The sequence below is a fragment of the Rhinolophus ferrumequinum genome, chromosome 6, assembly GCF_004115265.2.
Source record: "Rhinolophus ferrumequinum isolate MPI-CBG mRhiFer1 chromosome 6, mRhiFer1_v1.p, whole genome shotgun sequence".
Classification (NCBI taxonomy): domain Eukaryota; kingdom Metazoa; phylum Chordata; class Mammalia; order Chiroptera; family Rhinolophidae; genus Rhinolophus; species Rhinolophus ferrumequinum.
This window is the reverse complement of record NC_046289.1, coordinates 64509819-64530978: the sequence shown is the minus strand read 5'-3', so window position 1 is coordinate 64530978 and position 21160 is coordinate 64509819. Positions and strand designations below refer to the sequence as shown.

The 21160-nt window shown below is 43.9% G+C and overlaps 1 protein-coding gene across 4 annotated transcripts; it reads right to left on the bottom strand.

The window, feature by feature from the left end:
- Window positions 1-11005: 11005 nt before the first annotated feature.
- Window positions 11006-19238, bottom strand: CCDC32 (coiled-coil domain containing 32). Of its 4 annotated transcripts, none has more exons than XM_033109562.1 (4): window positions 19132-19205; window positions 17398-17653; window positions 14704-14860; window positions 11006-11995 (listed from the first exon to the last, which is right to left on the bottom strand). In XM_033109562.1, the coding sequence occupies exons 2-4, from the start codon at window positions 17639-17641 to the stop codon at window positions 11857-11859; spliced, it is 540 nt and encodes a 179-aa protein (XP_032965453.1). In that variant the 5' UTR covers window positions 17642-17653; window positions 19132-19205; the 3' UTR covers window positions 11006-11856. The 4 variants fall into 4 exon arrangements, with proteins under 4 accessions (XP_032965453.1, XP_032965454.1, XP_032965456.1 ...); XM_033109563.1 differs by having other exon boundaries at window positions 17398-17648; window positions 19132-19155; XM_033109565.1 differs by having other exon boundaries at window positions 11007-11995; window positions 17398-17648; window positions 19136-19225.
- Between the last annotated feature and the right edge of the window lie 1922 nt (window positions 19239-21160).

Sequence of the window (21160 nt, the reverse complement as noted above, 5' to 3'; positions counted from 1 at the left end):
ATATGGAAAAAGTGACATTTGATCTAAAGGAGTCTGGAGGGGAGGGAAGCGCTGAGTGTGGGGAACTGACCTTTAGTAACCACCCACCCAGAGCTGCCGGCTGGTGAAGTACAAACTGAGCCTCCAGGAAGGACGTCTGGTGCCCTCCACAGGTCAGTTCACGATGGGAGTCTTGGTGACAACCCTGGGAGGATGTGTGCCCGCGCATGTGTGTGAGCCTGTGCTCCTGTGCCTCTCTCCCGTGGTTTCTCTAGCTGGCTAACGCTCTATCCCTCCTCTCACTCTGTTGCCAGCTGTCCCAGTTCTAAATCTCTCCCTCTCTCCTTTCAGTCCAGCCCGGAAGCCTGAGGGCTGGGCCAGAGGGAAGCAGTTGTTGCTGTTTTTCCCCAGCTCCCGCTCAAACCTGACACCCACAGAAAGGTCAAGCCCACGTGGTTCTGCACGTCCCCTGCCTGGCCCGCCCTGGCTGTTACCATGACAACTGCTGGGCTGGAAATGTCCTTAGCCATCTCTACTCAGCACGTTGGGTGGCTGACCCGGACTCCAGTCTCAGAAAAGCCACTCCTGACAGGCATTCTGGAGTTATAGCGCTTCTGGGACTATGGACAGACAGACAGATACACAGAAACACAGATCAAGCCAGAGGCACGCACACTGACTGAGACAGAGAGAAACAAGCACATGGAGGGACACAGAGAATAGGAAGATGCAAGAAAGTGAGATGGTAACAGAGCCTCAGTGATGCAGGACAGAGGGATGAAAAAGCAAAACAGAGTCGGAGATGGAAATAAGAATAAGAGACAAAGATAGGCACAGGGGACCCATGAGAACACAGAGGGAGAGAACCCCAGACTAAAAGAAGAATGGAGAAGGCCCCAAGGGAGGAAGAGAAGAGGAAGAGAGGAGAGGGCTGAGAGATGTCAGTGTTTGCACTGTCCTCCCTCTCATCCCGGGAAATTACCTTGTTCTGAGCAGGGCTTGGATCCAATAGCTCATCCTTTCTGAGGCCTCATCCAGGTTCTTCCTCTGGCTGGATAACATTTGCCACCTTAGCAGGGACCTTGTCTTAAGCTAACAAAGGTAAAATTGAACCCCACCCCACCATGAGCACACACACCTGCTTGCCCTACGGAGGCAGTTGGTTCCATTTCAACCCAAACTCGTCATAAATATCTATTCTCAGCCTCACCTCTCTCGGGAGGTGAAATGAGCGTCAGAACACTAAGCAGGGATAGTAAGAAATGAGGCAAAATTATGGAGTAATGAATGTGAATATCAGAGATGATGAAGCCCCCGGAAGTAATTAACATGAAAGACGACAGAAGAGACAGGCTGGAAAAACAGTGAGTACCAGACATGAGTGTAGGGGTGAGAGGGTGAGAAGAGCAGAGGGAGGAAGAGAGCCGGGTTCCGAGCTCTCACCAAGGTAGTCCAGAGGAGAAGGAAGAGGAGTGGTGGGCCAGCGTGGATTGGTCCTGTGGGTCTGCCCGGGAACCCTGCCTTCAACATTAGGGCAATGATTTCCCATCTTTGAAGTGTCTCTGAGGCTTTGAGTGAGGTTTCTCAGGGTCTTTGAGTTCTTGGTCATTCTTAGCCTTTTCTTCCTAAGAAATAATGAGGCCATCAGTAGAGGAAACTCTGGAGCTCATCTAGCCTTCAGCTGGTTCTGACTTTGACCACAGTGTGGAGGTCCTGACTTTGACCATAATGAATCCAGTATCCCTAATGTCACCATCTTCCAAGCTTACTTGTGGGCATAGAATAGAACAGGTGGCAGCCTGGAGAGCGTGCTACCCTGCTGCCCTCCACCTAGAGAGCCCAGTGAGGGAGCTAGGCCCAGAAAGGAGACTTGAGCCCAAGAGAGCTATGGGTGAATATTCAGACTATGCTAAACTAGGCAAACTGGTGAACACACTGGGCCACAGAGGCTGGAATGGGAAAATCAAAGGTCCCACAGCCCTGGAAGATGGGTCCTGGACTGGGCAGTAAAGGGAGCATGTCAGATGTTCATGCCCCACATCCCTTCAGCCCATTTCTGTGGCCAACTGCAGCTATAGTGGACAGTTCTGGTGTATGCTCACAGCTTCCCAGCTTTCTCCTTCTCTGCCAGAGGCTTTTCTCAGCCCCTGCAGGGCAGCCTGGAAGTAGCAGGAGCTTAATACTCCCAAAGGGCAAACTTCAACTATTGAGGCATGGGCCCTGGTGCTATTATTGCCCCGATTTCCCCATCACTCAATCAGGAAATTCTGAGTTGTGATCTCTATGGTTCCTCAGAGTGATTCCAGGAGGACTGAGCCCTACTCAATGCACCCTTCCCTGTCTCATTCTCCTTGCTCCCTCACTCCTGATCCCCCCTAAAATAAACTGCCGACATCCAACTCCTCATCTCATGGCATATGTCCAGAGGCTATAAAATCGCACAAGGGGTCTCCTTCTGTGTTCCTCCCAGCCAGAGTTTGCCCCACAAGTCTGGACTAAGATAGGAAGTGTTGGAGGGCTCTGCCTCTAGCTGCTTATAGGTACGCATTTGTTGGAAGAGATCGTATCATCTAGAGAGGAAAAAGAGCTTAGCAGCTCTCCCTCCCAGCTGTTGGCGAGGCCAAGGCTGGCTTGTTAGCAGCAAGCCCCTGTAGGTCTCCCGTGGACAACCATAGACTTTCGTAACTGGAAAGGACCTGAGGGGGTCACCTGATCCAACTTTCTATGTGATGCAAGAATCCCTGTTACAGCCTCTCTGACACCTGTTTAAATACCTCCAGTGCCAGGAAGCTCACTACCTTTTACTGTCTATTCTTGGACAGCTATTAGAAAGTTCTCCTTATATTGAATGGTAACTGATCTCTCTGAAACTTCCCCAAATGTGTCCTGGTTTGTCCTTTGCACTTCAATGTCTCATTTTTCTTCTCAAGAATACTCCAAGTATTTTAAGGCAAAGCATATCTATTACATCTTCTATTTTGCAGGCCAAAACATCTTATTGCCTTGACCTTTCTTCAAATGACTCGATTTTCTGAGACTCCTCACTCTGGAGACCTCCTCCAGGGAGCACTGTGAGTTTCTCAATGTCGCTATTTCAATGTGGTGACCAGCTGATGCTTCAGAATAGTATGACTAGTACAGAATGTATTTTTACACTGCTATAGCCCTACCTACATCCCATTATTGATTCCTAGAATTTTAACTCTTTTGGCAAGTACACAACACTGCTGACTCAATTAAACTGTGAGGACACTGAACATTTGTTTTGGCTTCTCAGCATACTTTTTGCTTTTCTTCACATAACAGCAACTCTCCTCCACTTCCTAGTCTTGAATGGTTCTGGTACGATTGCCAATCACAGTATCCTGTACCCTTAGCCATAGGTTTGGGCCCATGACTTAGGCCCAGCCAATAAAAAGTTTCCTTTCCCTGGCCACAGTAATTGGTTCAGTGATGAGCATGTGATCCTGGCTAGGCCAATCAGAGTCCTTCCCTGGGATTTATTATATGGAGTTGGAAGAGAGAGCTCTACCTCTGGATTTGCTAAACTGGGATAATGTGCAGAACTCCTAGGCCTCTCTATGCTATATCAACACACAGGAAATGTTAAGAGTGAAAGAAAGAGGAGAATAAAAATATTGTTTGAATCCTTGGATCCAACTGACTTTGAGGCCAGCTCCACTTCTGTCCTTCCCAATCTATGTCCCTTTATGGTTTAATCTAGATTGAGTCTGGCTTCTGTCACTAGAACAAGCTAATTAATACACAGTTCTTTGTCCTCTAATTGTGTAATTAATTTTTTGATCCTAAATGAAGGGCTTCACATTTATCCCTATTAGGTTTCATACTTTGTCCCATCCTTCCAGTCTATAGAAAATTTAGAATTGTGATTCTTTTGTTCAATCAATTAACTATCCTCTCCCTTTTGATATGGATGCCTTCTATGTACTTATCCAAATCATTAATAAAAATGTTGAGCTGGACAGAGTAAAAAAATAAAAAAGAAAAACTCAGCATCATGTTAGTTAATCAATCAATATGTATACTTTTGAGACGGTTGTTCAGACAACTGTGAATCTACTCAACCATACTTTTGCCCAGCTTACCCCCTCCAGCCTGTCTCCTAGATCTCATAACTTGATTAGGCTCCCTGCCGAAGACCATGCTACATCTTGGCATTCTGCTCAGCTACCAATTGATAAAGTCATTGAAAAAGCACATGAGATTGAAAAACCAAAACTGGTCCTATTCTTTAAAATGCTCATAAACTTTCAGTAACCCATCTCGTTTCCTATGCACACATAGACACGATCCCTCACCCATCTCCGCCTCTACCTCCTTCCTCCCTTCTTACCTCATCTGCAAAAAAACCAGTTTTTAAAAAGTGCATTAGGTCAGCAGGAAGGGAGAAAAGAGTCAGTCTTTTTGGGAAGAGAAAACCTTTACTTCAGAATAATCTGTAACGTGTAGCACTTGGGAACGGGAGATGGGGAGAATGGAAGGTGAGTGTCTTTTAGCCACACATTGATTCGTGGGGCAGCACAGTGATGGCTTAGTAAAGCCTGGTGCTGGAGGGTGGGGACACAAGCCACAGAGACCCAGTGTCATTCCAGTCTGGCCTGTAGGCGGCAGTATTGTGCAGCAACAAAGAGCACAGGCTCTGGAGGAGGGCGAGGCCTGGCTTTCAATCCTGGCTCTGTCACTTGCTAACCACCCACTCCTACCTTGTGCCATGCTTCACTCTTCCCACTCTTTCGTACTTCATTCTACTCACTTACCAGGTTCCAGTGGTTCTTCCCCCTAAATGCTTCTCATATCCACTTCTCTCTAACCTCATTGCCACATTCATGTGACCACCATCTCTTCAAATATTTCTTCTGCCCCATTCCCTCCCTCTCTCTTTAACTTATGGGACTCAAATTACACATTTATTAGATTGTTTGATATTATCCCACAGCTTTTGGAAGCCTTGGCTTTATTTTCTCCACCCCACCACTCCTTTTTCTCTTTCTGTTTCCGTTTGGGTGATTTCTATTGCCCTTTGACAAATTCGTTGGTTCTTCCCTTAGCGGTTCTAGCTATTGAAAAGCCTTTTGAAGGAATTCATCTCTGATATCATGTTTTGTTTTGTTTCTTTTTTAATTCTAGATTTCCATTTGATTTTCTTATAGTTTCCATATCTCTGCTGAAAATCTCCATCTGTTCATGCAAGTTACCCACCTTTTCCCACTAAACCCTTTAAGACACGTCATTATTATTTTAAAGTCCCTGTTGGGTAGTTCCAATGTCTGTGTTATCTGTGTGTCTGGTTCTGTGGATTTATCTTTTGACAATGGATTGGGGTTTTTTCTTTCTTGCCTTGTTGTATGTTTTGTAGATTTTTATTGAATGCCTGTCATGTGTGGAACAGCAGAGACTGAGGTAAATAGGATTTATGCCTGTAAGTGGGCATGCCTCTTCTGTCAGCCTCTTGGTCTGGGGGGTTGAGTCAACCTAACTGGGACACAGGCAGGGTTTGGGTTTGGTGTTGCTGTCATTACCTTAGTGTGTCACAGGCTTCAAGTTCCTCTAGTGCTGGGCTGCTTAGAGTGGGGACTAGGGGGGCAGAGCATTTTTTCTGTGTTCCTGCTCCACCCTCAGCTTTTCAGCCATCCCCACGCCTGCCCCTCTGTCAGCAGTAGGCTGCTACTGCTCGCTATTTGGTACTGGGCTCATGGAGGGGCAGGACATGGGTGTGGGAGGTAGGGGGTATCTCTGTTATCCTGGTTCAGCTTCGGTCTTAGGCTGGTCCTATGCTCCTGAGCTTCAGGAGAGAGGTTTTCTCAGTATGTCTGCACCTACTCCCTATGACAGCCAAACTCTGCCTTATCTCTGTGGTTGGTTTTGGGTGGCCAGAGTTTCTTGTCGTCTTCTCCAATAGAGTAAACCTTTGCTTGAATCTTCAGCCCGAGACAGTTTCCTGCTTCTCCCCGTAGGGTAGAGGGTATTTGCTTCTACTCTTCCCCCAGAAGCAATGGATCTTTGCCTGTGTTCAAGGCCAAGACACTTTTTACCCCTTACCCAGAAGCAGAGGAGTTTTGCTGTTATTCTTCTGAAGCAAGAGTTAGCTCCTCCCCCAGTTGTTTAAGGCTTTTGCTTACAGAAGCAGCTGAGGCTTTTTTCATTCTCCCAACAGTTGCCTTAATCAACTCCTGCATGCTTGCAAAACCGAGGAGGAAACCTCTGTGCTAGTTCCTGTCCTGCTCCCACTTTTTCTCATGAACCTCAGGGGAGGCCTGTGGAAAAAAGCTTGCCTGTGAGTACAAACGCCCCTGGGCACGCTAGCCCACGTGTAGCCTTTCAAATTTTGTTAAAATTCTTGTTAGTTTCTCCTTACCCCCTTGTATGACAGCCACCTCTTTCCTGCATGCTCTGCTAACGTTGAAGCAGTTCGTGTGTCCCTCCCTCTCCTTGAACAGGTTTTACTTGGTTGCCTTGTGACCTCAGCTTTCTTAGGGCTCAGGAAAGGCTATGATTTTGTACAGTATCTGGCTATTTCTCATTAGTAGGATGGGAGTGACATTATCTTGCGGCATTTCACATCCTAAGTAGAAAGAGAAGTCCTCAAGTCACTATCATCTCTTTCTCAGACGACTGCAGCCACCTCAAAGCTGGTCCCCTGCATCCAATTTTGCTGCTCTCCATACTGCATCCAGTAAATTCTCTTACCATCAGGAACTAGAAGGAACGAAAATACTTGAAATTAGCTACATAAAATCTGAAACCTAGATCATGGTGTATTAGTTGTCTATTGCTGACTATCAAACGAACCCAAGACGTAGTGGCTTAAACCATGACATTTATTTCATTCATGAATCTACAGGGCTTTGCAGGGACAGCTGGGGCAGCTTTAAGACAAGGGCCTGAAATCGTTTGAATCACTTACACGAGGTCTGACAATTAAATTCGCAAGCTTCTGAAGGCAGTTTTTGGAGGTGTTAACCCACTGCCTTCTCAGACCACTGGTGCTCTGATAATAAACGCTTATTCTATGACCCCCTCCACCCCCGAAAAAAATTTCGCGAACTTTTTGCAACGAAGTTGCTAACCTTTTTTTGATATCAAAGGGATTATTCATTATAAATTTGTACCAATTGGACAAACAGTTAACCAAGTTTACTATTTGGACGTGCTGAAAAGCGTGCCTGAAAAAGTTAGACCACCTGAACTTTTTTCGCCAACAATTCCTGGCTCTTCTTTCACAGTGCACCAGCGCACATGGCACTGTCTGTGAGGGAGTTTTTAGCCAGTAAACAAATAACTGTATTGGAACACCCTCCCTACTCACCTGATCTGGCCCCCAATGACTTCTTTCTTCACCCAAAGATAAAGGAAATATTGAAAGGAAGACATTTTGATGACATTCAGGACATCAAGGGTAATACAATGACAGCTCTGATGGCCATTTCATGAAAAGAGTTCCAAAATTGCTTTAAAGGGTGGACTAGGTGCTGGCATCAGTGCACAGCTTCCCAAGGGGAGTACTTCAAAGGTGACCATAGTGATATTCAGCAATGAGGTATGTAGCACTTTTTCTAGGATGAGTTCGCGAACTTGTCTGAGCTCGTATATCTGATGCCTGGGAGGGAAGACTCAAACAGCTGGGGACTAAACTGCTGGGAACACCTTTGTCTCTGTGTGGTCTCTCTAGTATGGTGGCTTCAAGGTAGCCAGACTTCTTACCTGTTGGTTGAGAACTACAAAGGAGCATGTTGAGAGAAAGAGCGCACACCTAGATGGAATGTTTTTATGACCTAGCCTCAAAAGTCACATTATTTGTGTTGCACTCTATTAGCAAGGCAGTTACATAGGTCAACCCAGGTTCAAGGGGAAGGAATATTGACCCAACATCTCAATGGAATGAACATATCATACTGTAAAATGAAAGTGTGAAATGTGATGTACTGATATGGCCATCTTAGGGAAATACAATTTACCATACATGATTCTATTTGTTCTGCAATAGCGAAAAAAAATTAACTTCAAAGAAATCAAGCTATAAAATAAAAGGATAACCATGAGCCCTCTAATTGAATTATTTCATGTCCACGTATCATTGCCAAGTGTGAATCTGTGCACCTCTAATCAGTTTATGTCAAGCCCATGGCAGCCATAACCATCTTTCCAGATGCAAATCTGACCATCATTGCTCTTCTTAAAATGACCCATTAGCTTTCTACTGTCCCAACAATGAATTCCAAACTCCTTAACATGACTTATATAGCCCTTCACACCCAGCCTTGTTAATTAATTTTCAACCTCACCTTTTGATGCTTCCTCCTTTGTCCTTTATGCTCCAGCTACACTGAACCACTTTCCAGTCTCCAAACTTTCTTTTGCCTTTAGACCAGGGGTTTCCAAACTTTTTCAACGTTTTTCACCAAGGGCCATATGCGGTAAAATACATAAACAGCCGGGCCACTCACTCGAGGTGAAGTACGTATTGCCTCACCTGGTTTATTTAAGTAAACTAAATATATTTTTGGAATTTGCTGTGGGCCAATTAACAATGGATTGCGGGCCGCAGGTGGCCCGCGGGCCGCAGTTTGGACACCTCTGCTTTAGACCTTTGTACATGGCTGTTTTCCTCTTCTGGAACTTTTCTCTGCTTCCATGCTCTATCCCTCTATTCTAACTGCTATTTATTTTTCTGGACTCAGCTTCCCTAACATGGCCCCTCTCCTAGCTCCCTCTCCAACTGGCCTAGCACTCTCATAGCTCCTTCCCATATGCTCTCAAAACACCCTGTGCTTACACCTAGGCACCATAGCACTAATTAGCTAGGCCGTATTTCCCCCTCCATCATTCCATGTGGGAAATGTGGTTTTGTTTTATTCACCACCATGCACAGCACCTGAAGCGTGGCAAGGGCTCAACAAATATTGGTTAGATGAATGAAGCCTTGCCTTAAATAACCACTTCTGGGTTCAAGTAAACAGCCCTCCCACAAACCTAAGATTGCTATGGCAGTGTCCTGTCTTGACTCTTATAACTAAAGTAGGGCAAAAGCTAGTTGGAATAGTTTGGAATTTTCAGGAAAATACTGTTTCATGTGACTAGAGCTGTTTTCAGCCTTGGGGACTCACTCCAAGGCAGGGCCAGGGAGTGGCTCCTGGGCGGCTCCCCTCTTGTAGTAAGTCCTATGGGCAGGCCTGCGTGCGTGCGAAGGACACACCTCAGCAACAGTTGGTGGGGAGTTTGTTTACTTGCTGTGCCTATATCCAGAGCCTATTTCTGGAGCAGGTTCTGGAAACAAGCCTGTGCCATTCCAGCACTGATCTTGCCAAGCCCTGGGTGATGAGCACATGTGCCGTAAGAGAACAGTGGCAGCCACTTGGCTGATCTCCTTGGCTCCAACCCAGCCTTCCCTGGGTATACGAACTCACTACTGCTTTGCCCCTGTTGGGAATTGCCCTTCTGTAGCCCTAAAGTTTAGCCCTAAATATTGCTCCGTTTTCTCTAACTTTCTGTCTGTTTCACTAAGGACATGAGGAAGGAAGTTAGGGGTGATAAGAAACTCATAAATTTTACTGATTTGAGGAAGTCCTAACTAGAGTTCCTTGGGACTTTCCAGGGTCAAAGGAAACAGATCAGTATTTTTGGCCAATACTATTTTTCCTATGGTTGGTCCAGTTTCTGAAAGGGAACTGGAACACAAAGAGGTCATTTGACTTATTTATGATCACACAGTAAGCCGCAGGACAAAGATAGCACCCAAGACTCTTGGTTTCAAGTTTAGTGCCACTTAAATAGCCTAAGATAAATCTATATTAATAAGTTAGCTTCGGGAATGAAAATCAAATTTGTTTTTGGTAAATAGAGTTTTACCTTTTTTTAGAGGCATCACTTAAGATGTCACCTCTAAACCAATTAAAAAACCAGTTACAACTATTAGACTCCCTTCTGTGGAAACCTGTCTCTACTAAAGAGTTAAGCAAGAAGGTAGCCAGAGATCTGGGGCCTTCCCCTTCGCACCTCTCCTCATCCAGGTTCAGACATGGGGCTAAAAGCCTTTCAGGTCTGCAGTTCCTTTTTGGTTCCTTTAAATCAATTCTCCATCCTTTCATACTAAAATTTCTGTTTCTTAGGTTGAAAATTGGAGGTAGAAAAAAGGCAAAGCTAGAATCTTACCTGAATTACAGAAACACTATTTTCTGATATAGAAACATTCCCTAACTATCTTATGATCAGCTGCTCTTTGGGAGAGTGTTTTGGGATCTTACTGCTCTTTTTCTTTAATTGTTGTTATGGAGGAAGAATAATTTTTGTTTACAATGCTGGGAACAAAAAAATATGTCTTTTTTTAAATTTTTAAACGTATCCAACCAGCTGAAAGCCATCACACGGCCCTATGTGATGAGGCCCCCTGTAAGAGTGAGTTCTGACACCTGAACCCCAGGCAGAGATGGCAGCTTGCAAGTTTGGTCCAGAGCCAGATGATGGTCCATGTCTGGCTTCCTCAGAGTGTCTGGGGAACACACAGGCCCACTCTTTGTGTGAAAGGTATCCTACTAATAAAAAGCAGTAGGAATAAAGCTAACACCATTAGTCAATGCAAACAAAGGGAAAATACTCATATATCTGGAAATTACAACCAAAATATTCATGTAATTAAGCAAGGATACGGAATCACCTGGTTGGTTCCCATCTTTTTGGACAAAGAAAACACTTGATTTCGAAATGAGCAAATGTCTGAAAAGTTTTACGGCCACCCTGCACATCATTAGGGACTTGGAACCTATTACTCAGGAAGAAATTCCATGGAGCCATGGCCTCAGAATTGTACCCTCAGAAGACCGAGGTTTGGCTTGTCAAAGGGCAGGTGTTAGAAACAGGAGGCTGGCAAAAGTTACCAGCTCCCCAGCGTTGGCATGCATTTGTTTTTACCTCCCCACTGTCTGGGAGCATCTCTCTGGGAGGAATCAGGTCCATTGCACCACACACAGCTGTTGTGATGAGAAAAGTTTTATATGGACAACACAAACTAACAAGAACACCATACACAAGGAGGGAAGCACAGACTCAGCCAGGAAAGCTGCTACAAGGAGCAAGCAAGGAACTCTTTAGCAGTCCTGTCAAATTCTAGCACCATATTTGCAGGTCTCATTTGAAATTTAGCCCATTTTAATAAGTGCAGGAAGAAGTTAGGGGAGAAACTATGCATGAAATAAAAAACATATACACACAAACATACACACACAAACACCCACCGTTTCACACTTCTTTCATCCATTTCCCCCACAAGGAACAAATCAGGTGAAGGAAAAGCCCAGGCTCTTTTCTTAAAGTCCCTATATTTATTATGGACTTGTTAGAGAAGCCCGGAATGGGGCTTGGATTCAAGGCAGACTTCACTCTCCTTGGCCACACTCACCCCTGACAATTTTACCAAGGGAATGCTTGGGACACAGGCAGGAAGACCCAGAAGAGGCAAGGAAAAATATGGCTCACTTAACTTATACACGTACATTATACACAAGGGCATCAGTCTCCAAATACATTTGGGTCCTTCACTAGATTCTTAGCAGACTTCTCATCTGCAGCACCGGAACTCAGACAAGCTGTGGGACATACAGGAAAGCAGGATTTTGATCCAGTGCATTCTGTGTCAAAGTCACTTCATCCAAGACAGTCACACATGCCAGCCCCAAGCAAGTCCTCAGGGGCCCCGCAGCTGTTTACTTTGGGGAGCAGAAGGTTGGGCTTTTCCCTCCTTAGATTTCTCCTTGCTGCTGCGGCTGTCGCTGAGCTCTCCACTGCTCCCTGTGGACCGGAGACAGCTGCTCAGCGTGTGTGTTTGTGTGTGTGTGTCTGTGTGTGTGTGTGTGTGTATGTAATTTATTGTTCCGCTGCCGCTGGCTCATCCCCAGCCACTGGCTTCTCAACTTGTGACTCTGGAGGAATCAGATACTGGACCTCCTCTGTACTGATGGCTACTTTATCTGGCTGGAGCCACCTCTTGAAATGTTCCAAGGTGCTAGGAAAGAGCAAGAGAAAAGGGTGGCTGCATCAGACCTCGATGATTAATTACTTAATGATTATCTCAGTTACTCAAAAACTGCCCTCCCACCCACGACCAACTTCTTCCTACAATTGCTTTTCCACTAACACGGGGAGAAGGATGATACTCCTCTGACAGCTGTACATCCTGGCAACTCCCAGGCATAATTTACCCCCTGGGCGGCACTCTGGCTACAAGCACCAGGCCCCCTTCAAATGCAGAACCTCTGAAGGCTTGATGAGAATAGCTCTGTCCTGTCTTTTTTTCCTCAAAATTGAAGAGGAGAGAAATTGTCAAGGGGAGGAAACATTCAAATAAATACCAAATTATTAGCGAGGCAGAAACCTGAGCATCTTGAAATCTCTTATACCTGAGGCAGTCTGAAACTCAATTATGCTTAGCTGCACTGAGCATGATTTTTGTTTGTTTGTTTGTGAGCTTTATGTTTAGTTCATCCCATAGCAAGTCCCCAGGATGTAAACATCTGAGCAGCAGTGTCCCCACAAAGGAATGGCCAGTCTGCCAGAGGGCCCCTTTTCTGTCTGGATCTGAGGGGAGGAGGAGGTGTCCCCCTCCTACCTTCCTCACGTACACAGGATCCTCACTCTAAAGCTATTAGACATTCATGGTAGAATATAAAAGACTAGACATAAGATAAACTTCATTCTGTGCTCTTAAGCCAAGGAATAAAGCCACACCCAGCAGATTTTAGACACCTGTCAGTGTATGGGGGAATCCTGTTGTGCACAGCTGGTTTCTCAGCCCATTATGCCTTTGCCAAAAGCAGACCATGAGGTGGGTCACCTACCTGCCCTTCCCATGTGTGAGGAACCACACAATTTCACTACAGAATGGCCTCTGTTAAAACATAAACTTTGAAGTTTGAGAACAGATGCATATCTACTGTTTCCTGGTGCTTGTTTTGGACAATGATAGAAAGAAGCGTTCCCACTGATGTAGACTCAGAGGAACACCTACCCACAGCTCAGGGGACTCAGGTGCTGCAGGGGCATTTAATTGTCACCTACCACACTTTTCATAGAATTGTTTCAATTATTTCTATAGAGAAGGGAAAATCACATTATTTTAGGTATTGATAAATACACAGAAACATTAACTTGAGTCTTGGTGCTGATCTGATTTCAGAGAAAAAGAATTCCACTTGAGAATTAGGCAGGAAAAAATGTCCTTTCTTCTCAGAAATGGAAAGGAGAGAACTATTCAAGGGGAGAGAATACCAAATTATTAGTGGGTCAAGAATCTGCAACTTCCAGTCTATCTGTGTTTGGAGCAGCTTAAGGCTCAATGGGTTGAGCCTTTAGATACAGAAAAGCAAAATTTATATTCTTTTCTGAACCCTGAGAGGGTAACTGGCCTGACCTTAGATGCCACACTGATTTCTAAAGGATCTTGGGGAATGCTGATTCAGTATTCAAGATACTGTAAGTGAAAAAGTAAAAATGCAAGTTAAAAAGTAAAAATGTAACTATAAACTTTTATTTACATATGGCCCACGATTTCAGCAGCAGTATCTTCATCTGACAACATGGGACTCTCAAAATCAATGTTAATGATAGGTTGCGAACTTAGTTAGGTTAAGTCATACTCCCCTAAGACTTCTTGTTAAAATTCACGGTTTTACTCCCCTCACTGATCTTTGTTTTGAATAATTTCTTACTGAACTTTAAAATTCTGTTAGGAAGAATATTAATAATAGTTAACACTTAAATAGTACTTACCATGTACCAGACACTATTCTAAGCACTTTACACCTAGTAACTCACTATCCTCATTACAACCTTATGCGTTAAGAGCTACTACTCCCACTTGATAGAAGAAGAAACTGAGGCACACACAGGTTACTTACCCAAGGACATAACAACCAGTAAGTAAGTGGCAGAGTCACGTTCCTAGTGTCACCTATCACCCTGTTCTTTGTGGCCTCTCTCCTTTCTGCATCTGGCCCACCTGCAGGTACTGTTCCAGTCCTGCCTCCTTCCCTGGCACAAACACCAGAGCCCATAGAGAGCTCAGTGGTCTCCCAACTCCCAAAGCCTGTTCTGTCACTTCCACTCATCTGGCTCTTCTCTTATGCCGCCTCGTTAGTTAGGTACGTCTTTATATATACATGTATTTGTCATCTCTCTCTAAGTAGTTTTGAGGACCAAGAAAAGGGTCTAAATCTTCCGTATATCTCCCCTCCACCCCACATCTCCAGCCCCATGACCGACCAAGCACAGTGCCTTCACGCAGCAGATGCTTAAGAAATTCATTTATTTAGTCTACACAAATGTGAATGGCTACAATATGACAGAAACTCTGTAAGGCAATGGAGATTCAGAGGTAAGAAAACATAGTTCCAGTTGTTGACTGATTACTACTTTCTCAAGTGCATTATGTACTTAAAAATGAAGACAATGGTTTATCCTCGACTATATCCAATCTGTGATCAGGATACAGCTGGAGTATTTGCCTTTTGACAAAAATAGCCATTTTCAAAAATCTGCTGCTGGTCTCAGAACAAATAGAGCAAATTTACAAAGGATGATCTTAGCTCGGAAAAGCTGATATTGCTATCAACTAATATCTCAACTCAGATGTCACTCTCCCTGAATTCTTTAGAAAAACAGAAATGCCCTCAGCAAAACACACTGTCACCTGGAACTGGACGGGGAGTCAATTACCTCTCATCAGAATCAAGTCCATCCACAAAGAACTCTGATGCTAACTTTTCCTGGAGGAATCGATCCCAGCATTCCTTCTTGGCTTGGGCCAGGGTTCGAAGCATGTCCTTAGAGGTCACTTCCTGATTTAAACCTTTGATTCTTCTCAGTTTCTTCTCTAAAGAGTTTAACAAGGAAAATGAGTATGAAATGAAACTAAATCTAAAATGCAAAATGCCAATTTAAACATTCTCTCACCGATGAATACATCCACACCCCCTACAAAAGAGCTCATTTTTTAAGGGGGACAGGTAAAGGGAAACGTACATTTTTCTTTTTCCTTCACAGTGTCTTCACTCTACATTATATCAAATAAATGTTTAACCCCAGCAAGGGAAAAGCCATACTTCTCATAAATAAATCAATAGCAGGTTTTCTTTGAAATCACAGAGGCCCAGCAGGTATCTCTCTAAGGAATGCTTGCTTTCCCTGGCTTGACATGTGTACTATTGTCTTTTTTCAACTCCTTCAAAATAGTCTCTCTGAAGAGTCAATGGTTTTTCTTTTTGTCACAGTGACATAAAGCAGTTTTCAAACCTCATGAGAAAGAATTAGATAAAATGATCAGAGATCCAATGGTTCATTAGACCTAAAATTGACTTGATGAGAACTCAATAATAAGAGACCTTTAAGATCTCTATGTATAATTAAATTCTTGATTAAAGAGAAGGAATCTCCCAACATTTTTTAAAGTCGCTCAACTCGTGGCCTGGATGTTGGAACCTAATCAAAACAAACATCTTGTAATCCCTGTGGGAGTGGTCCATATGGTTTCCTGATGATAGATGTTTAATTATTCTTATTTGCATTTTAAGTATAACTGTTGAACAGATATCCTCTTTTGAAGAATACAAGAAAGGGTATCACCATTTGCCTTCTGCCTTAATTTAGTCTTGCCTTCAACTATAATACATGGGTAAATGACAGTTTTTTTTGGAGGGGAGGGATGAGCATCAAGCCCCAAAACAATAGAAACTTTATGATTTGCCATTCTGTTTTCATTTCTAAACAAGCCACTTCAGCTAGCACCCACTGATCAAAACAATAAATAACTCTTGTTGCTTCAAGTTACCACAAAGAGCTCACTCATGAAAAACACCTGCAGTTGATAAACATTAAATATTTGAGGAACTTTTCTCTCCTTGAGGATATGAAAAGGATATGTATATCTTTTCGGATATGTTGAACTGGCTGTTTTTAATTGTTGACCTTAGTGAATTCTCTGATATATGTTTATTTGGCAATAAAAACAATCTTTACATTGTCTGGCCTTGGTTGTCAAGGTGGAAGGTACTCTTTGGGGCTGGAAAAGGTCTTCTTCTCTCTGAGTGTGCTGAGTCCCGGATCAGGTGTGATCTGAGTTGGGCAGGCAGAAACAGGTGTCATTGCATACTCCAAACCTGCCTGCCATTGTCTCCCAGACTCTGCCATAGGCACCAGAAATGTCTCTCATTTTCCTCAGAGAAGAAAACTTTAATCGTCTTTTTAACTGATTTTAGAAAAGATCAGGGGAGTTTTAACTTTCTGAACCAATCAAAATCACCAAATCCATGAAAGTTTCTTATAACCCCTGGTGCTGAGCAACAACAAGCCAAAGGATCTGATTCTTCAGCTTTCTCCGAGCGTTGCTTCTTCTCCTTGTGATCATTAAACAGATGTTCTGACTACCACAAAACAGAATTGTCAACCTCCTCAGCCATGGCTGTAAATATTACTATCCTATCTTTTGTGGCTTCCCAACAAATCTCACATTATACCCTTATCTTTCTCATTTTCCATCGTTCCACCTGTGTTTTTCTCTTGTCTTTTTCCTCCAGTACATCATTAATAAAATTCCTTTTGTTTTTCCAAGATATTTCTTAGCAGTCATATAAACTCTATTCTGACTCTTTTTTCTGTCCTTCCTCAAAAGCTGCTTTTTCCTGAATTGCCTTTCCTCCCTCAAATAATTATTCCCAGGTTTGGTTTTGTGACACACAAATGGGTCTTATAGATGTTTAATAATAAAAAGATACCACAATTTTAAAGACTGGCAATCACTGCCCTATACTGATAATTCTCTTTCTCTAGCATAGGACAATCTGATTCTCTTTACTGTGTTTGGAGTCTCTCTAAGTATTTATACTTAAGACCACAGGACAGGACAGGGAAGATGTGTTCAGGAGATATTTAAAAAAATAAAATGGCTAACAAGAGACAGAATGAATTTTATGTCAACATGCTCCCATTCCAACACTCTAATATAATAGCTTTTCAACTGTAGCATCAGAAATCCACATGAAGCCATGGGGCCATGACCTTTCTTTCAGGAGGGCACAAGGTTTGACACTTTTGAGTTATTTGAATATATGAGCCACCGATAGTAGGTAAGAGGGTCTACAGAATGGCAAGAAATAAAGCAAAATTTAGATGAAACAGAGGCAGGAGGTGACAAAGTGTTTTAAGGGATGTACAAGGAAAAAGGGGATCCTTCCCAACAACCAACATGAACCACTCCCTAAGTTATACCTAACAGATAACATGTAGTGAGGACAAAAGAAAAAAATTAAGACTAGAAAACCAGGTTTGATGTAAAAGAACTTCAACAAGCTTCCTTAAAACCACCAGCTTCTGATTAAAAGAAAAAAGAAAAAAAAGAAAAGTCATCTAACTTACCTAGAGATGCTAAATACACTTCGGAGTCCTGCAAGGGAGCCCAAGGCTTTGTATCTGGCTGAGCAGCAAAGTCTGGGGCCTCCTTCTGGTCTGTGCCTGCAGGGTAAGAATCTAGAAAGGAGTCTGAGAAGGCATTGCTGGCACCATCCTCTTGGTCGGGATTTGGCAGACAGGAACAGATTTCAGCCCAAAGATCCGGGCCAGATTTTGTGGCTGTAGAGTCAATGCTCTCAAACATTTTCATTTGGAATCTGAGCTGAAAAACAGAAGCTCAAGTAAGAAAGCACTGGCTTTAAGGATATAGTATAAGTATGTAGTACTCAGATATTTGTTTACACATTGAAGGAAGATAATAGTTCTTTTCAGAAGTTTCTCTTAACAAAACTGAAAATGTCTTTTCTTAGGTTTCTGTGTTACAGATAAAAAGATGACAAAAAAGTAATTGGGTTCCTCTTTTGGCTCTGCACTCAAGTTTTCATAATGAAGTTTGTCTTTAAAAATGGAATTTCTACAAGCCAGACACAGGACAAATATTGAATGATTCCACTTATATGAGATACCTAGTACAGTCAAATTCATAGAGACAGAAAATAGGATGGTGGTTGACAGGGATTTTGGGGAGAGGAGAACGGGAGTTATTGTTTAACAGGTACAGAGTTTCAGTTTGGGAAATTCTAGAGATGGAGGGTAGTGATGGTTGTACAACAATGTGAATGTCACTGAAGTATATATCTAAAAATGGTTAAAATGGTACATTTTACGTTATGTATGTTTTAAAACACACACACGAATTTTAACCACATTCCCAGTGATGACAATCAACCTGCACTTTTCTCCAAAAGTCTCCTGAATTCAACCACTGTGTCCTCACCCAATTAAACTGTTTTCAACAAGGCACCGACTAAAGGTCTTGCACAGTTCCATATACACAAGGATAATAAAAGTGCTGCATGGTGAAAATGGTCTCTCAGAGAGTACTGTCCTATGCAAAGGCCCATGTGCTCATTACATGTAGAAGCTGGGCTATATGCCTCATGTTCTTATTTTAATAGTCAAACACTGAAAGATAGATATTTTCATCGTTTCACAGATGAAGAATCTGAAGATCAGAAGGGTAATTTGTCAATGGCACATTACTGATATACGGTGAATCCTTGATTGGAAACCAGATCTGTGACGCTCCAAAATTCATGTTTTTATGTACCCAATAGCACTCCGCCAGTTTGGGAATATACTGAAAGTAGCCCAAGCAGAGTTTCGTGGTAAGGGCTACGCAGAGCCTGGGGGCTTTCATAACTACCTAGTCTTATAGCGTGGGTTGACACATTCTGTTAGGAGGGACCTTTGAGATTAGGAAGGCTGCCTGCGGAAAGGTCTGAATACTTCCAGGACAGCCCAGCCAGCGAAGGGGCCCGGAAGTAAAAGGAACAGATATGTCACGGGAGCCCTGTCTGATGTCAGGGGCCACAATGAACACCTCCCCCTGCCGCCAGCCCGAAATCGTTTAAACGCACCCAAACCAAAATTTTGTTCACACCGGAGCCCCGGTCCCCTTCCCCCCTAAGAAGTCCAGAATCCTGCAGGGAACCCTGGTGTCCAGATCCCGGGCCTCAGTCACTCTGGTCTCAAGAATTGGCTGGGCGGGATGAGTCAGGCTCCAAGGCCGCTTGTGGTATTCCAGGATGGGGTCGGAGCCGGGGATACAAAACTCTGGGTCCGCCGGCCCCCGCTCACCTACCGCAACAGCCTTGCCCAGCAGCCCGCAAACGCACCGCTCAGCTGTGTCTCTAGCAGCCCGGAAGAAATAGGGGGCGGAGTCTCCGAGTGACCGATCCTGGAAGTCCTCCAACCACCGCTCGACTTGGAGATGTTCTGTGCGTGGATAGGTCGACTGGAGCTCAGCTGGGTGAGGAAGTGAGGAACTGAGCGCAAGGAAGCGGTGGGCGGGCCTGTTGTTGCCGGGAAACGATGGAGTCACGTCTCCTGAGCCCCTACTTGTCGCTGGAGCCAGGTTGGTTCCACTTGTGTCTGTGTGTTCCAACGCGTGGACAGCACCCACCATTCCCTCCTCAGATGGGAAGCCCTGTTTTCAAGGCCTTTGACTTTTCTTGGTTCCCTGAGCGAGTTCACCTCCTCAGCAGTTCTCTGGGCCGGTGTTTGTCTCTGAAAATTTCAGTCCTCGCTACCCTAGTTAGAGCACTTTTGCTAATGGGGAAGGAGGCGACTTCTTTCCCTACTGGCAGGAGACCTCTGTCCCATTCACCAAGTTATGAAGCTTTCCCTCATTCATTTAGTGAATAGACGCCAAACTCCTGCTGTATTCTGGGCATTGGGTTAAGCGGGAATTCAAAACAGACAGACTTGATATGAGTCCCAAGAGATCTTTACAGCTCAGTGCAGAGGGGTGCGCCATGGGGCAGACAAGTTTACAAATAACAGCAAATAGATGTAGAGGAGAGGACAGTAGTGTGGCCAGAGTACATAAAGGAGAGTGGTTACGGGAGGTGTGTGTCAGAAACGCTTTTTAAAGAAGATGACTTTTGATATCCAGGGGTTATCAGTTTACTGTTTACTGCAATGCAACCCTTCTTCACCCCTAAAACCCCAATTTCCAGGTCCGATTATTCTCTCCTAAAGAAACGTGTACCGAAAGACATTAGCCAACCATCTGAAGAAGTAACTTGGCTGATGATGTGTCTCTAGATGTGTCCAAAGCCAGTCAACGCAGCTATGGTAGTAACAACTACCACCATGTGAAAGGGAACTACGAGGAACTCTGTTGCTCACATTTATAACCATTCTGAGAGAGAATACACAACCAGAAGGAAGTGGAAAGCATGGAGGTTAGAAAACAGGAGCAAATAATAAGCAAGATTTTAGCAGTGCTTATTCACAGGGAATAAATGGGGAGTGGGAGTGGGGGGGTGTGGAATCTCCCAATGAGAGATCCTCAGAGGCCTCCAGCTACCAGCCCACCAACAACAAGAATCTGGCAGCATCTGATTCATAGAAACGGGCACTGTCACTGTCGTAGGTTTATAGGTGCTTCATCATTCTACTCCATAGCCTTTCAACTCTCTATGCCCTTTTCTCTTGTTCACCCAACAAACTCTTGATTTCAAATTTGGCCTGTTAAATATCTTGATACCAGGATGAGGGTGCCTTTAACAATAGGGACCAGTAATCACTGGTATAAAAAGGAATACATTTTATAACAAAGTTACAATTGTAAATTAACAAATTGGCACCCTTAGTGATTCACCCACATCCTCTGAGTTTAATTAGTGTGTGCACTGAAAAAACTAAACCAGATCCTGGACTTGCACAGCTGAAACCATAAACAACGATCATCTCCTCTCCAGTGACTGCTCATGCTGGGGAGCCACATGAGGGCAGTCAGCTTCCCTTTATTTTGGACTCTGCTTTAACAGCAGTGCTATTAGCACAAATATGTTTTTCATTTGTGTCCTAGAGCAGATTGTCCTTCGTTGAAATCAGGAACCATGTCTTTCTTACCTGCGTATCTCCAGAGCCAAGCAATGTCTGGCAAATGTTCAAAATTTGTTGGGTGTGTGAATGCTTGAATTAGAACCCTCATGGTCAAGGACCTCACTGGCCTGGTGCTAGACCTTGTGATTCCCTCTCCACTCCCATCTTAATGTTGCAACTAGGGTGATCCTTTTGGAATGGAGATCAAATCATGTCACACACACACACACACACACACACCAAAAACTTGTTGATGATTTCCCATTACTCTTAA